This window comes from Dipodomys merriami, unplaced genomic scaffold (assembly GCF_024711535.1).
Source record: "Dipodomys merriami isolate MVZ:Mamm:240054 unplaced genomic scaffold, mDipMer1.0.p SCAF_14, whole genome shotgun sequence".
In the NCBI taxonomy this organism is placed as follows: domain Eukaryota; kingdom Metazoa; phylum Chordata; class Mammalia; order Rodentia; family Heteromyidae; genus Dipodomys; species Dipodomys merriami.
The window spans coordinates 37,324,006-37,339,796 of record NW_027202715.1 but is presented as its reverse complement, the minus strand read 5'-3'; the positions used below and the strand labels follow the sequence as shown (position 1 = coordinate 37,339,796).

The following is a 15,791-nucleotide window of genomic DNA, read 5'->3' as shown; positions in this document are numbered from 1 at the left end:
ACAAAGGTTCTGACTGAGAATACAAATAAGTGTCATCAGAACTGCTGGTAAGGAAGAAATAAGGTAAGAACATCAGGGATGTATCAAGCTGTCTGGGAAATTCTAATTCTTAAAGGTCTCACATGCAAAAAACATACAAGAAAGAGCGGAATGGAAATTTAATGTGTTTGCTATAAGCCAACGAATTCTTTTCTAAAAAAAAAAATCATATGCGAAATGCTGATGATAGATCAAATAAAACCAGATCACTGGGAGATCAGTAATTCCAGTGGAATCAGATGAAATCTGACCAGATTGGGCTCATTAAATAAAAGAAAAAAAAACCTAAATGAATGGAGAGAAGTTTTACAAAATTGTTTTGCTATCAGAGGAAAAGTGCAAAGCTTTTCAATGGTTCTGGTTAGGACAATGTGTAAGTAGTAACAGGAAAGAATAATGAAAAATAAGTAAGGATAAATAAATGCACTGAAGACATCTTTTAAAGCTCTTTTCTGATTGACCCTATTTTCTTAATGCTACAAGAAACAAGGAAAGGAAGGCGTACTGGGGATATAAGAACAGAGATGAAGTTATTGGGAGAATGGAAAAGAACAGACTCACTGAAGTCACATTGATTTCAATCAAGACCAATGAGTCTGCTGGTGAATGAACATTTTCATTTATTTAAAAACACAACACAAAATATAATTGCTCTGTAGTCTTTCTTTTCTTTTTTTAAATTAAATGTTCTCTCAAACCATTTCTCTTTCTGAGCTCTGGTTTCACTTTCCTATAGCATTATAATTTAAACATGAAATACAGGTTGAGTTTTCCAATACATACTAACCAAAACACCTACTCCAGGAAGCCTGTCCCTTCCCAGCATAAACATTTAGATTCTTCTTTTTCACCCAGGGGGTATAGGTTATCCAATGTTTGTTCTCTTATCCTGCACAACAGACTAACATTTCCAACTTTTGGTATTTTTGCCAAAATGATAGTTTCTTTCAGTATTCTTTGCTACCCGTCACTTTACATTTTTCTACAACATGGTTATATGTACTAGTGGATGAAACTAAGAGCATAATGATGTTGAATGTCAAACCAGTCATGTTTATTATTTCACTTCAATTATTTTCCTGGCAAAATAATTTCATAAATGGGCCAAGTGCCAATGGCTCACACCTGTAATCCTAGCTACTCAGGAGGCTGAGATCTGAGGATCACATTTCAAAGCCAGCCTGGACAGGAAAGTCCATGAGAATCATCTCCAATTAACCACCAGAAAACTGGAAGTGACACTATGGCTCAAGTGGTAGAGTGCTAGCCTTGAGCTGAAGAGTTGAGGGACAGCACCCCAGGCCCAGAGTTCAAGCCCCATGACCGACCAAAAAAAAAAAAATCATTTTATAATAAACATTTATTTGGTAAACTATCTTATAACCCTAAAAGTAAAAACGATTTTTTTTACTTTCGTGACAAAAAGCACAACCTCAGTCAATCCTCCCTCTTGAAAGCCTACTCCATAACAGAAGTGTTAATTCCTTGAACTGTATTACAACTGTGAGAAAGGAGAGACAAAAAGAGACATTTACTAAACTTCCACAGGAAGACTGCATAAATCTGGCAATGGTTAAGTAAACATTAGACCATACCTAAGAGTACTACCCAGACTGAGAAAGTAACTAAAAATCTAAACTTATTAGGAATTTTGTTCTTAATAAGGCTAGGAGGAATTACACTGTTAAGTATGTGGTGATATCAGTTACATTTATATAAACTGACATAATCAAAAAAGTGAAGTGGACAAAATGGACTTCAAAACTAATGTAAAAAAAACCTCATTGGATATACACAAGCAAGTTAAAAAGGCCTTTTTTTAAAGCTTCACTTAAAACAAACATTCAGGACTGGAATCTTCAGAATTTTCTACTATCTTGAATATTCCTGTCTTCTCTTTAACTGGTCCAGAGGCTTTCATTTGATCTATGGGAAAAAAAAATAAAGCAAGTACTTTAAATAAAAAAAAGAACCTGAGGAAAGAAATGAAAAAAAGTTTCTTGCAAAATGAATCAATCACCTGTCTAAAATATATAAACCCACAGAAATGAAGGACATGCTTTTCCTTACCCAGAAATAGTTACAAAAACCAAGTATGTATTGCTCTTATTACAGCAAACTATAAATATATAACATGAAACCTCAATTTGCTAGGCAAAACACCTGCTGAATTTGATGCAAAAAGTTAAAATAAACAGAATAGTACTTTGAATTATAATTTTTGCTTGTTCTTTTGGTGGTCCTGTGGATTGCACTTGGGGCTCATGCTTGCTAGACAGGTACTATATTATATCACTTACACCACTCCCCTTTCTGCGCTGGTTTATTTTCAAGGTGGGGTCTTGCTTTATGCTTTATGTCACAAATGGATGACAAGCATTTGTCACCTCACCCAAGGATTAGACAGATTTATAGCTAAAAACAACAATAACAAAAAAAAAAATCCAACTCGGTAAAACTGGAATGGGCTACAACAAAACTTAACAACTTTAACTCATCAAGACCCTAAATTTGGGTCTGAGAATGAGGCTTATGGTAGAGTGCTTGCTTGACATGCATGAAGCCCTGGGTTCCATTCCTCAGTACCATATAAACAGAAAAAGTCGGAAGTGGCCCTGTGGTTTGAGTGGTAGAGTGCTGCCTTGAGCACAGAGATGCTCAGGGAAGAGCCCAGGCCCCAAGTTCAAGTCCCAGGACCAGCAAAAAAAAAAAAAGATACGATAACTGAAATAAATTAGTGCTAGCCTTGAGCACAAGAGGCTCAGGGACAGTGCCTTGGTCCTGAGTTCAAGCCTGAAGACTAAAGACTGCCCCCCCCCCAAAGGCACTAAATTTAAGAAGTGCTGAAAGACATATCCGAAGAACTTGTATCCACAATATATTTAAAATGTTTATAAATTTAGTAAGAAAAACCTGGTTCCAATGCAACATATGAAAATATGTCAAAGACATTACAACACTATACTCAATTATGTGTTAGTTTCTGCTTATTTCTGCAGAATAAGTAATAATCACCAACTTCAAGATCCCAGCACAATGTCACTAAACCCAGCTAGAAAGATGACTGGCAATGAGGATATGAGTTGCTTTAGCAATGCATTCTAAACTAGTTAGAAAATTAATTTTGAATGTTTACAAAATAATTGAAGGTCATTATTATAGTAGCAACTCATTTTTCTGTAACTTGATAAATAACCAATCTGTACTGCCCACTTTTTATTTTAGATGCTTTCTTTTCTAAATGCAAAAGAAAAATTCTCAGTAGACAAATTTCAACTAATAAAGCTGATAGCACAGACAAATCATTTTGCAAAACCTAAGGAAATACAAGTTCTAATCAATCAATATAAAAGTGTGTTTAAAAAACTTTTCTTTGCTCAGATAGAGAACTTAAATCTGATTAAGAGAGCTACTTATCTCCCCCACAGTGTAACCCCCGCTTTCACTATATTTGATGTCAGTATAACATGTGGAGGAGATGGGGACAAACAAGTCGTTTAAGGATTCAGGTGGATCTGTTGCAACAATGAGAAGTAGAAAATGTCATGTCAAAACCAGCTTTACAATGTCGGTGTGGGGGGGGAGGGGGGTATAATTGGGTGGGGGGAGGGGGGAGGCGGGGAAGGGAGGTGAAGGGTAAACAAAGGAGGAGGCTGCAATGCTTGGTAAGAAATGTATGCATTATCCTGCCCATGTAATTGTAGCCCCTCTGTACAGTATGTTCTCAAATAAAATAAAATTAAATTAAAAAAAAAAGAGAGCTACTTATCAATCTATAAGAAATATACACTGAAAAACAAATTAATAAACATGGAGGGGGAAGAACCAGCTGATTATAAAGAAATGTAAGCCAAGCTGGGTGCCAGTGGCTCCCATCTGTAATCCTACTCAGGAGGCTGAGATTTGTGGATCATGATTCAAAGCCAGCCTGGGCAGGAAAGTCCATGAGACTCTCATCTCCAGTTAAACACCAGAAAACTGGAAGTGGTGCTGTAAGTGGAAAAGCTCTAGCCTTGAGCTGAAGAGCTCAGAGACAGTGCCCAAGCCCAGAGTTCAGCCCCATAACTGACAAAAAAAGAAAGGGAAGAAAGGAAGGAAGGAAGAAAGAAGGAAAGAAAGAAAGGAAAGGGAAAAAAGAAAGGAAGAAAGAAGGAAAAGTAAGTCATTTTACAGGCAAAGTACACATATTTTCTAGCAAATAAGGAAAAACAAGAGGGGTGCACTATATATAATAATGGAATTTGGCTCCTGATTCAAATGCTACAAATTTTGATTCAATTGGAAAAATCTGAAATCCTCTTAAAATGACCTAGTATAGTTACAAAAGCCAAATCATATTTCTTATTATAGCAACCTACAGGACATACAATATGAAGCATCGATTTGCTAGGCAAAAAAACCTGCTGAACTTAAGATACAAAATTTAAAGCAATCAACAGAATAGTACTTTGCATATATTTTCCCATATTTTTTGTTTGTTCTTTTGGTAGTCAGTATGTTTAAAACTATGTTCTTATAGCTGAGCACTGGTGGCTCCCATCTGTTATCCTAACTACTCAGGAGGTGAGACTGAGAATGGAGGTTAGAAGACAGAACGAAGGAAAGCAAAACTATTTCCTCTAATAAACTACTCAGAAAAAGCCAGAAGTGCTGTGGCTCAAGTGGTAGAGCACTAACTTGAGAACCAAGAGGCTCAGGGACAGTACCCAGAACCTTTAGTTCAAGGGCCAGGAATGGCCAAAAAAACACAAGTTCATTATTAAAAAAAAATGAATGACAAAAAATGGCAAAAAAAGTTCATTATTAAAAAAAAATGAATGACAAAAACTTACCAATAAGATCACTTCGATCTAACAACAACTCTAGATCCTTATCACTAATGACCTTCTCTCTTGATCCTTTTACTTCCCTAGAAAAATAAAATATTAAATCAAAATGATGCTTTCTATTTTTATGAAGAAATTTTAAGGGCTCAAGGTATAGGTTAAATGGAAGAGCACCTAGCAAGCACAAGTATCCAAGTTCAATCCTCAGTTAACACACACACACACACACACACACACACACACACACACACACACACACACACACACACACACACACACACACACACACACACACACACACACACACACACACACCAAAAAAAAAAAAACTTTTACCTTTCATAATCTCTAGATTTTAATAATTCCATCAATTCTTTAGGATCTAAGAAAGTTTTAGGTTGATTTAATCCAGATTGGCCACCTTTGAAATGATCTAGAGAAAAAAAAATGAACATTAAAAATCCATTTTAAAGCTGAACTATATTATAAACCTATGAGAATAACTTATAATTTGTTTACAATAAATCCAATCAGGAAACAATGAAAGTATCCATTAACAAAAGAATGGGAAGTGGCGCTGTAGCTCAAGTGGTAGAGTGCTCGCCTTGAGCTGAAGAGCTGAGGGACAGCGTCCAGGACCAGAGTTCAAGCCCCACAACTGACAAAAAAACAAAACAAAAAAAACCAAACAAACAAAAGAATGGACAAAAAACAAAACTACTTAGCAAAACAAACCTTCTAATTCAAGGATATGAATGTCAAAATAGTATGTGTAAAAAAATGTGACAAAAATTACAATAGTAGATAATCTCAGACTGACACAGAGAATGACTGAAAGGGTGCCTGTGTAAACTTTATTATATGAGAATGCTCATTCTCTTAATCTAGATAACTATAAATATACGTATTTTACCAAACTATAAATTTAAAAGCTGTGTTTTTTACTATATATATTACACATCAACAAAAAGTACCAGAATTTCATAAAATCTTTCAAATTTTTTGTGTGACGTTAACCTCAGAACTTAGGAAAAGGTAACTGACAATGTTACCTAAACTTAAAAGCAAATATAATTTATCTCATCATCTGAATTTCTAAAGTAACACATGTGAAAACTTTTAAGTTAACACAAAAATGTATTAGGTTAAGACTCATTTTATCCCCATCTGATTGTTGTAGTCAAATTACTGACTGACTAATAAGTCACAAAAGTCAAACTGCTCTAAAACCTAACCCACTTTTCCTTAAAAACCGATTATCATACCAGCAAGCAGAGTAGTATTATAAAACTAACTTGCAGTAACTTTCAACATTTTATTATGATGCTCAAATTTCTCTAGGCTTGACAATTTGTAGAAGCAATTTTCAATTCATGACAATCAAGTCATGAACTCAATTAGTCAATTTTATATTGAATGAGTAAAGGTAAAATTTACCCAAGGAATCTCAAAGAATGTAACATGAAAGACCTTAATGAGTCACCTCTGCTCACTAACTTTGAATCCTATCTATATTAATACACACAGATTTTGAATCGGACTAGTTGAATATACCATTAATTTAATGTTTAATACATTAGAGAACGTGTAACTTTTCTTATAGTCCTTTGTCTACCCCTTTAGGCCTCATTTAGAAAAACAGTAATGTTCTATGATTACCAATTTAGTGTAGACTGTTAAGAACTCCAAATCCTCCTCTGCTTATTAAAATCCTGTCACATAACTGCACTAATTTGTTTTGTAAGGAAAGTAACAGTAATGACATTAATGGGATTGTACACATGCAATGACAATTAAGCAAAAAAGAATCATGAGAACATCATTTACTTTTGTGGATGATCAACTTCTCCAACTTTCTTTTAGCAGCTGCTCTTTCCACAATTTTCTGGTCGATAGTATTTGCTGTAACAAGACGATATACAACAACTGGCTTCGTTTGACCAATTCTGTGACATCTATCCTGGGCCTGAAGATCAGACTGTGGATTCTTAAAAGTAAAAATAACATTTAAGGCCGGGCATCGGTGGCTCATGCCTGTAATCCTACTCAGGAGGCTGAGATCAAGGATCACGGTTCAAAGCCAGCCCGAGCAGGAAAGTCCATGAGACTTTCATCTCCAATTAACTACCAAAAACTGAAAGTGGTGCTGTGGCTCATATCGTAGAGCCTTTGCCTTGAGCTGAAGAGCTGAGGGATAGTGCCCAGGCCCAGAGTTCAAGCCTCATGACGACAAAAATAAAATAAAATAACATTTTAACAGTATTATGTTAAAAATTAACTTAACCCAAGATATAGAGGTAAAGCCAACATTCATGATCAAATGTAGCTTAACTCAACTTAGGGTTCTAAACTATTTGCATAACATTACCATCCATTATACTCTTGACAGAATTTAAATCTTTAAATATTCCAAAGAAACAAGTTCAAACTTTTGACAAATCAAACCACGACTTTTACAATGAAGGATTGAAAATTCAGAACAGAAATATAATTTGCACATTGAGGGTTACAACTTACCCAATCACTATCATAAATGATAACTGTATCTGCTGCCGTCAAATTAATACCCAGGCCACCAGCTCGTGTACTCACTAAGAAAAGAAATACACCTGGATCTGTGTTGAAGCTGTGCATCTAAAAGCAGAAAAGATGAAAACATAATAAATTAAAAATAACTAGCTGAGAAGGGATTGTTTTTAATTTCCACTGACAACTTTTCCAAACTTGGCCAAACTCACCTAGGGTGCCCTGCCCTGCTCAGCATAGCAAATATAGGGCTATGAAGTCAAACCAACTTCAAAACAAATGAATTAAAAGACTAAATGCTAAATGGTTACCTCAATGGCTTGATCCTGTATCACATATAATAACAACACATAGTCAAATGTTAATGGTAGGGTTAAGCTGTGGATCAGAGGTAGAATGGCTGCCTTTAACAAGGGCCAGATCCTGAGTTCAAAGCCCAGGACCAGGCAAGAAAACTATTTTCATAGCAAATTCTAGGTGGAATAATAATGCTAAGTACTTTCTACTTTGCTTCACTTGAAATTTGTTTAATGAAACATTGAACCTGAGAGGGAAACATTTATAGCTGTTATCTGAATGTTCTTCATTTGTGATGATATATAGATACCTAATTCTAGATACGTTATATATTTGAAAAAATATATGCACATACATGCACGTACGTATACACACACAAGAACCAAACACCAATTCATAAATACAAAAGCAAAATGCTAGCTTTTATAGGGTTTTTGGTAATTTCTCATCAATTTAAAGGTCTACTTTATACATTACTTCAAAAGTCAAATCAGAAGGTACAAAAAAGAAGTTAATGAATGACAAAAGTAGTCTTACATGGTTTTCTCTCTCTGAATAAGACATGGACCCATCAAGTCTACTAAAGTTGAAATCTCTGAGTTGACAGTAGTCCATCAAAATATCCAGCATTCTTGTCATTTGTGAAAAAAGCAGCACCTGAAATTTAAATATCTTAATGTCGAGATACTGATTCATAAAACTCAAGCAATTCAAAGTCCAATCAAAATTACCACCTTATGTCCTCTTTTCTTAAGTTCTGGCAGCATTCGATCCAAAATTAACAGTTTCCCAGAGTTTGTTACTAATTCTTCATCAATCTTAAAAGTAGAAAAATAAAAGGATAGTTACTAACCATTTGCCCTATAAACATGAAAATCATCTGAATAATTTGATTCACAATGGCAATTCATTAAAAAATACAAAGACCTTTCAATAGAGGTTACTGACTTCTAATGGAAAACATACACAGTAGAATGAAAAGTGATTCAGCACAGAAGAATTAAGTTCAAATAAGACCATGAGCCTATCCATGAACAAAATCTATCTTACTCTTCTATCAAAAACTTTGTACAGGGGGTGGGGGGATATGGAAAGGATTGGGAAGGGGAAACAAAGGAGGCAACAATGCTTGATAAGAAATGTACTCATTACCTTGCCCACGTAATTGTAACCCCTCTGTACGGTATTTTCACAATAAAAAAAACACAACTTTGTACAGCAGGGTGCCAGTTCACGCCTATAATCCTAGCTACTTAGGAGGATCGTGGTTCGAAGCCAGTCCAGACAGAAAAGTCTCATGAGACCCTTATCACCAACTAACCATTCAAAAACCAGAAGTGGTGCTGTGGCTCAAGTGGTAGAAGGCTAGCCTTGGACACAAAGAGGCTCAGGGACAGCACCCAGGCCAAGTTCAAGCCCTACAACCACCACCAACAAAAAGACTTTGGAAAAGAGAACATAAGTTCAAACTTATTGTATCATCTGAGGGTTTTTTCCTTTATAATCAAGTAACTTTTTCAAAAATTGCTATCAGAGTTCCAGTACACATTAAAGAAAACATACGAGTTTCTAAGTAATCTCATTCACACTAAAGACAATTTTCTCCCTTTGGTAAAATTACCCATCGAAGAGGTATTTTTATACAGGAGTCAAGTTTTATCTTCCTTTATGTAAAAGTAGAGATTGTCAAATGATAGCATTTTCCCTTCTACCCACATCAAATGTGGCAGTAGATGGAGTAGGTTGTCACAAATGGGGAAGACATACACTACTGCGACCTAGAGGCTAGGGAAGCTACTAAATACAGTGCACAGGTCATGATCTCCAAACAAGCTCTATCTGACTCAAAAAGTCAATACTGCCAGGGAAACTAGTAATGAAACAAATTTTAGTGGTTACTACGAACATTTCTTTTAAAGTCATGCAACTTTTCTATCAACTACACAATTTTATTCATTGAATATGATACTTTTTTCTGTGGCTATTTGTTGAGACTTAACCAGCAAGCAAACTGATTTTGATAAGCTGGTCTTTTAACATTCAGTTACTGAAAATATTACTACCCCCAAAAATAGAGAACAAAATAACTGAATCACTAAAATTTCAGAATAAATTCTTAACTGTTCACATAAAAGTGTACAAGAAGTTTAATTAAGGCTGGGTACGTGGCTTAGTGGTAGAGTCCCTTACCTAGTTGGCATGAAGCCCTGGGTTGGGAACCTCTGTACCACATAATCAGAAAAAGTCGGGAATTGGTACTATGGCTCAAATAAAAATTAAAATTAAAATTAAAATTAAAAAACTCAGGCCCTGAGTTCAGGACTAAAGAGGAAAAACAAAGTTTTAAATGTATGAATTAAAATACTTGTTGCATAGCACATAGGAAATGACCACCATTCTCCCCTTACTGAAAGGACTAATTTTGGTACACAGTTCTACATTAAATAACAAATCAAACAAAGTAATATTGTGTCCCAATATAAAAAAATTATTAAATAATATTTACCTTAAACTCTTGTGTGACAGGATCTATAGGGTACTCAATCAGATATGGATGATTACAACATTTACGAAGTAGCATCATTATATTCTGTAGTTTCAGATTAACTTCAGATTCTACAGGAATATTCATTTCTACAACAGTCCTATCAAAAACATGATATGTGAATATGATAATTGTGAAAAACATAGTTTAAATTATTTCAAATTTATGTTTAAACTCACTTTTCGCGGTCCACTTCTGGCTGTATTTGACTCATTAGTTTTTCCAATTCATTAGGAAACTCATCTAGTTTGCTATAATTTATTGATTTTCTGGTTTTTCGTTTTGGTCGTCCAGTAGGACTTAGTTCCACTGATTCTTTCTGGAAGATAATTAAATGTCTGTTTAAAACCCCATATGCTTAAGTTCTAAATGCAAACAAGTTTATGTTCAAAATATATTTATGTATAAAATGACTTTAAGATTTAAAGAAAACTGATCTTTGTCAAGTCTAATAATTCTCCAAGTCATAATTACAAGAAATTCATAATATAAAGCCAAATATAAATATTCTCAATTTTTAATTTGAGTTTAGAGAAAACTCTAATCTTCAGTTATATAATGACCACATACGACCTCTCTCTTGTAATACATGCATGACTACACCATTTTTCAATCATTATACTAATCCCATCAATACATTCCTGGTAAAGCAATTGATAAATAAGTCTGGACCAGGCACTGGTTAGCTCAAGCCTGCAATCCTAGCTACTCAGGAGGCTGAGGTCTGAGGATCCCAGTTCAAAGCCAGGCCAGGCAGGAAAAGTCCATGACACTATCATCACCAATAAACCACCAGAAAACTAGAAGTGGCACTGTGGCTCAAATGGTAGAGTGCTCAACTTGAGCTGAAAAGCTCAGGGACAATGCTCACCCAACCCTCCCTAACCCCCCCCCCCACCAAAAAAAGAAAAAAGTAAAGAAAAAAAATCATGCTGTATTTTATTTACATTCTATTTCAAAACACATTCTACCTCACTAGATCCAAACATCTTCGCAATCGTTCGGTTCACAATGGCTGTATAAAAGACTTCTTGTTTCTTTGAAAGTGGTGCATAAACAACTACTTCTCGTTTAGGAGGAACTTCAAGAGCAACATCAGATTTCAGTCTTCTCAGTAAGAAAGGGGTTAGAATCTAAAATGTAAACATGAATAAATACAAACATTAAGTATTCTTTTCTTTTTGGGAATACCATATCCATACTTCTCACACTTTCTTCCCTAGTGTATTGTCTTAAAAGTTACCACCTCCTTGAAATATTCCCAAAGCAAACCAGCAAAAGATAAACTCAGTGTTTTCTAATCTTCCCCCTGCCACATATATGCCAGTACTGGGGTCATGTACTCTTTTTTAAGCTTTTCTGCTCAAGGCTGGCTATGTACCACTTGATCTACATCTCCACTCTGGCTTTTTTCTGGTTAATTGGAGGTTAAGGATCTCTTACATTTGTATGCCCAAGCTGCTTTCAAACAGACATCTATGAACCTCAGCATCCTGAGTAGCTAGGATTACAGCTGTGAACCACTCATGCCTGACTTCTTTTCTATTAAAATAATATTTATTCTTCTTTGGATTGACAGTGTTAAGTCCAAATATTTTAGTGACATCTTAAGATGACTAGAGAGCCAACCAACCCAACGATATAAAATGTTTCCTTAAGATCTTCAGGCTTAAAATTCTCTTACACTATATCACATTTATAAACGAGATAGAAGTTAACAGAAAAAGAGGATCGTTGCTAACAATTTAGAGGAAAAGGAAAAAAAAAAAAAACCACCACTATCTGTAGTTACTATCCATAACCCCATGACTTCTGGAAGTAGGAACAGGGCAAGAAAGTGATTTGACTTAGGGAGACTCATTTCACTTTTTAAGTCTGAACAATAATGGGTAGTGTCTCTAGAATTCATTATCTATGAGGGTGGAGTAAACAGAGTAAGAAAAACAGTCAACACCTGGTGTAGCATATGTAATACATTCTGTTCTCTTTCTTTAGCTATGATATCTTCAGCAGTATCAGAAAGACTAGTGATGTCAAACCAAGACTCAAAGCTGGAAAAAAAGAGAAATGATTACAAGTTAACCTAACATAAAATCAATTATATTATCTTGAAACAGGGTTTCTAATTTCATAGTTTATTATGAAGCATATGGACAGTTGCCAAATCCTCATATGCCATTTTTAATATAATGAAAAAGAACAAAGGACTGGTGACAAAGATCAAGTCATAAAGCATTTGACTAGCAAGTGCAAAGCCTTGAGGTCAATTCCAGTACCACTAAAGAAAACACACAAATAAAAAGGATGTAAATGATGACTTTGATTCAATAATCAGAAACTGCAAATCTAAAAGGGATGTTTTTTCAATTAAAAAATGTTAATACCTATTATAATAAAAAAAATAATGACTAAGGTACAGATTTTTGTCTTGTGGTAACAGGGATGAAATCCAAGACATGATGCTATAACCTCAGGCTAAAAGCTAATATTTTATCAAACATTATGAATAGTTGCAGAAATTACAGCTATTGCCGAACCATGGCTATATGGTCTACCTCTACAGAGTGATAGAAATCTGACCCACTCTAACAACAAAACATTTTTGTGGTTACCAGGAGCTTTGTGTATATTAGGCAAGCACTCTACTACTAAGCTACAAGTCTACCTTAGATTGAGAAAAGGACATGGTAACTAGAACATCTGGACATCTTAATTGCAGCTACCTTTGCTATTCTAGGGATACTCATTTTTTGAAAACATTTTGTGTGTGTGTGATGGAATGCAGAACTCAAACTGTTTCCTACCTTTAAAAAGTGGTAGGTTGGGGCTGGGAAGGTGGCTCATTGGTAGAGTGCTTGCCTTGCAATGCTGAGGGCCCTGGGTTCAATTCTCAGCACCACATAAAGAAAAAAGCCAGAAGTGGCGCTGTGGCTCAAGTGGTAGAGCGCTAGCCTTGAGCTGAAAAGCTGAGGGACAGCGCCAGGCCCAGAGTTCAGGCCCCACGACCGGACCCAAAAAAAAAAAAAAAGTAGTAGGTTAAAATTGGGAAATCTTTGTTTTAATTTTGTTGTGGCACTAACTAATCAGATTTTGTAAAAAATTTATGTCTCTGTTTTCTAATATATGTGAAAGGAAATGGAGGACACTTCCATTTCCACAGTTCTGGGGGTTTTTTTTTGGGTGTCTGTGCAAGTGTGTGCACATCAATCCCAGGGCTTGAATTCAGAAGCTTGGGTGCTATCCCAGGCTTAAGGCTAGTGGCTAGTGGCTCTACCATTTAAGTCACAGTTCCATTTCTAGCTTTTTTGGGTTAGTTTACTGGAGAAAGAGAGTTTCACAAATGTTTAACAAGGTGGGTTGTAACTGTGATTTTTTTTTTTTTTTTTTTTTGCTGATCCTGGGCTTGAACTCAGAACCTGAGTTCAACTTCTCTGTACTCAAGGCCAGCACTCTACCACTTGTGCCACAGCACTACCTCTGGTTTTTTTCTGTTTATGTGGAACTGAGGAATCAAACCCAGGGCTTTATGCATGCTAGGCAAGCATTCTACCACTAAGTGGTAGACCCATAACAGTGATCTTTAGACCCACAGCTAGGATTACAGGTGTAAGCCACTGATACCTTGCCTTGGATTGTCTTTTAAGTGCGCGCGCACGCACACAAGTGCGCGCACGCACACGCGCGTGCACACACACACACACACACACACCTCTACACACACACACCTCTTTGTAGAAAGTCCCAAGACAAAATCTTGGAAATATCTTCCTAATGTAACATTTTTAGTTTTCCTTTCATTAATATATAGTTAGTTATAAGTTCTCTTTTATGTGCTCATATATATTTTATATCAAAAGATGAATTTAATATATATCACAAAGACTCTACCAAAAGATAGCACTTAAATTCAGGTACTTAGAAAAGGGCAGTGAAAAATATAAAACAGTAAAGTAACTGGCTTACCTACCTTTTCAAATCGTCAAATACATCTGGCAACAAAAAGTTTAGCAATGACCAAAGTTCTGATAGATTGTTTTGCAAGGGAGTACCAGTCAAAAGTAGTTTGTTATCAGCATTGAACCGTTTTAACTCCCTGATCAGACGGCACTTCATATTCTTAATCCTGTGTCCTTCATCTACTATTAAGTATTTCCAATAGCAATGCTAGAAAATGAATTGAGGGAAAACATTTTTATAAATGATTTTTTCCTAAAAGCATTTCTAAAATAAAACTTTTATTAAGATGTGTAGATGTTGAATCCTTTTTTTTTTTTTTTTTTGGGTCTGGTCGTGGGGCCTGAACTCTGGGCCTGGGCGCTGTCCCTCAGCTCTTCAGCTCAAGGCTAGCGCTCTGCCACTTGAGCCACAGTGCCACTTCCAGCTTTTTTCTAAATTTTGCTTATGTGGTACTGAGGAATCGAACTCAGGGCCTCAGGCATGCAAGGCAAGCGCTCACCACTGAGCAACCTTCCCAGCCCAGATGTTGAATCTTATCAAATGTCACTTTGGTATGTAATGAGATAAACATGTTTTCAAAAGATTTAACAATGAGTTAAATTAATGGATTCCTAAACCAATATAATCTGAAAACAGATTTCATTAGGTCAGGAAATAATATTTGAAGTCCATCTGTTATGACGCTATCAGTGCCTCATTCTTTCTATAGTAGAAGTAATCTTTTATTTCCAATGTTTTATCAAGTTTTGAAATTAGATTTAAAAACAATTCTAGCCAAAGTTCATTAATTTCAGGTATTCTGAAATTTTAAACTGCATTAGTATTTTCATTTTGCAAAACATATCTAAAATTGACACTTTATCTCAGTGTTTTCCATTTTTTTCTTTAGTTTTTAAGTCTTTTTTACTGGAGTCAATTTTAGTAACTGATATTTTCAATCACACGTTCATTTTAATGAAGTCGTCCTGAATTTTTTTTTTAACTTTTAATACTCATGCTTTCCCTTTTGACTTCTAATTTATCAGGCATTCTGATTTAATTCTTTGTTTAAAAAATGCAAAAATAGGCACTAATTCTGAAAATATAAACACCAACTAAACATGTATCTTTCAACAATCTAAGACTGGCAAACTGGACAGAAGTGTGTAAGAATTCATCTTTGGCATGTAACTTTTTTTTAGCATATTACTAAAAGAATAGAAAAAACTGTATTATTACTTCAGTGTTCTGTCTTGCAAAGGACTTAATTTTCTGCCCATCTAACAAATCAGATAACATGAATAATTTCTCACTTTAAGACACCAGTCTAAAACAATAAAACATCCTTTGTAAATTAGTATGTGAAAGAAAAATGAAGGAATGTAAATGAGGAAGAACCTGAAAACAAACTAGTAATGGGCTGTCATTCAAACAAGAGTTTCAGAATCGCACTCTCAATCACCCCCTAAAATTAAAATCCTTACACTGCTAAGGCTCAGTGAAAGAAAAAAACTGAAAACATTCTAGCCACTGGCAAATGGAACTGACAAGGAAACCTATTTCTTTTTCTTTTTTATGCTTTTTCTTTTGTTCCTTTTTTTTTGGGGGGGGGGGGGCGGGAA

The 15,791-nt window shown here is 35.3% G+C and overlaps 1 protein-coding gene across 1 annotated transcript in view; it reads right to left on the bottom strand.

The window, feature by feature from the left end:
- Window positions 1-654: 654 nt before the first annotated feature.
- Hells (helicase, lymphoid specific) overlaps window positions 655-15,791 on the bottom strand; it is a 28,767-nt gene continuing 13,630 nt past the window's right edge. The window contains exons 11-22 of the mRNA XM_070021241.1: window positions 14,201-14,397; window positions 12,188-12,284; window positions 11,205-11,366; window positions 10,413-10,552; window positions 10,195-10,333; window positions 8,423-8,506; window positions 8,226-8,345; window positions 7,383-7,499; window positions 6,693-6,852; window positions 5,202-5,298; window positions 4,872-4,948; window positions 655-1,965 (exon numbers count right to left, since the gene is read on the bottom strand). Of these exons, the coding sequence (XP_069877342.1) occupies window positions 1,871-1,965; window positions 4,872-4,948; window positions 5,202-5,298; window positions 6,693-6,852; window positions 7,383-7,499; window positions 8,226-8,345; window positions 8,423-8,506; window positions 10,195-10,333; window positions 10,413-10,552; window positions 11,205-11,366; window positions 12,188-12,284; window positions 14,201-14,397 (1,485 nt within the window). The 3' untranslated portion in view covers window positions 655-1,870. The remainder of the gene's footprint in view (window positions 1,966-4,871; window positions 4,949-5,201; window positions 5,299-6,692; window positions 6,853-7,382; window positions 7,500-8,225; window positions 8,346-8,422; window positions 8,507-10,194; window positions 10,334-10,412; window positions 10,553-11,204; window positions 11,367-12,187; window positions 12,285-14,200; window positions 14,398-15,791) is intronic.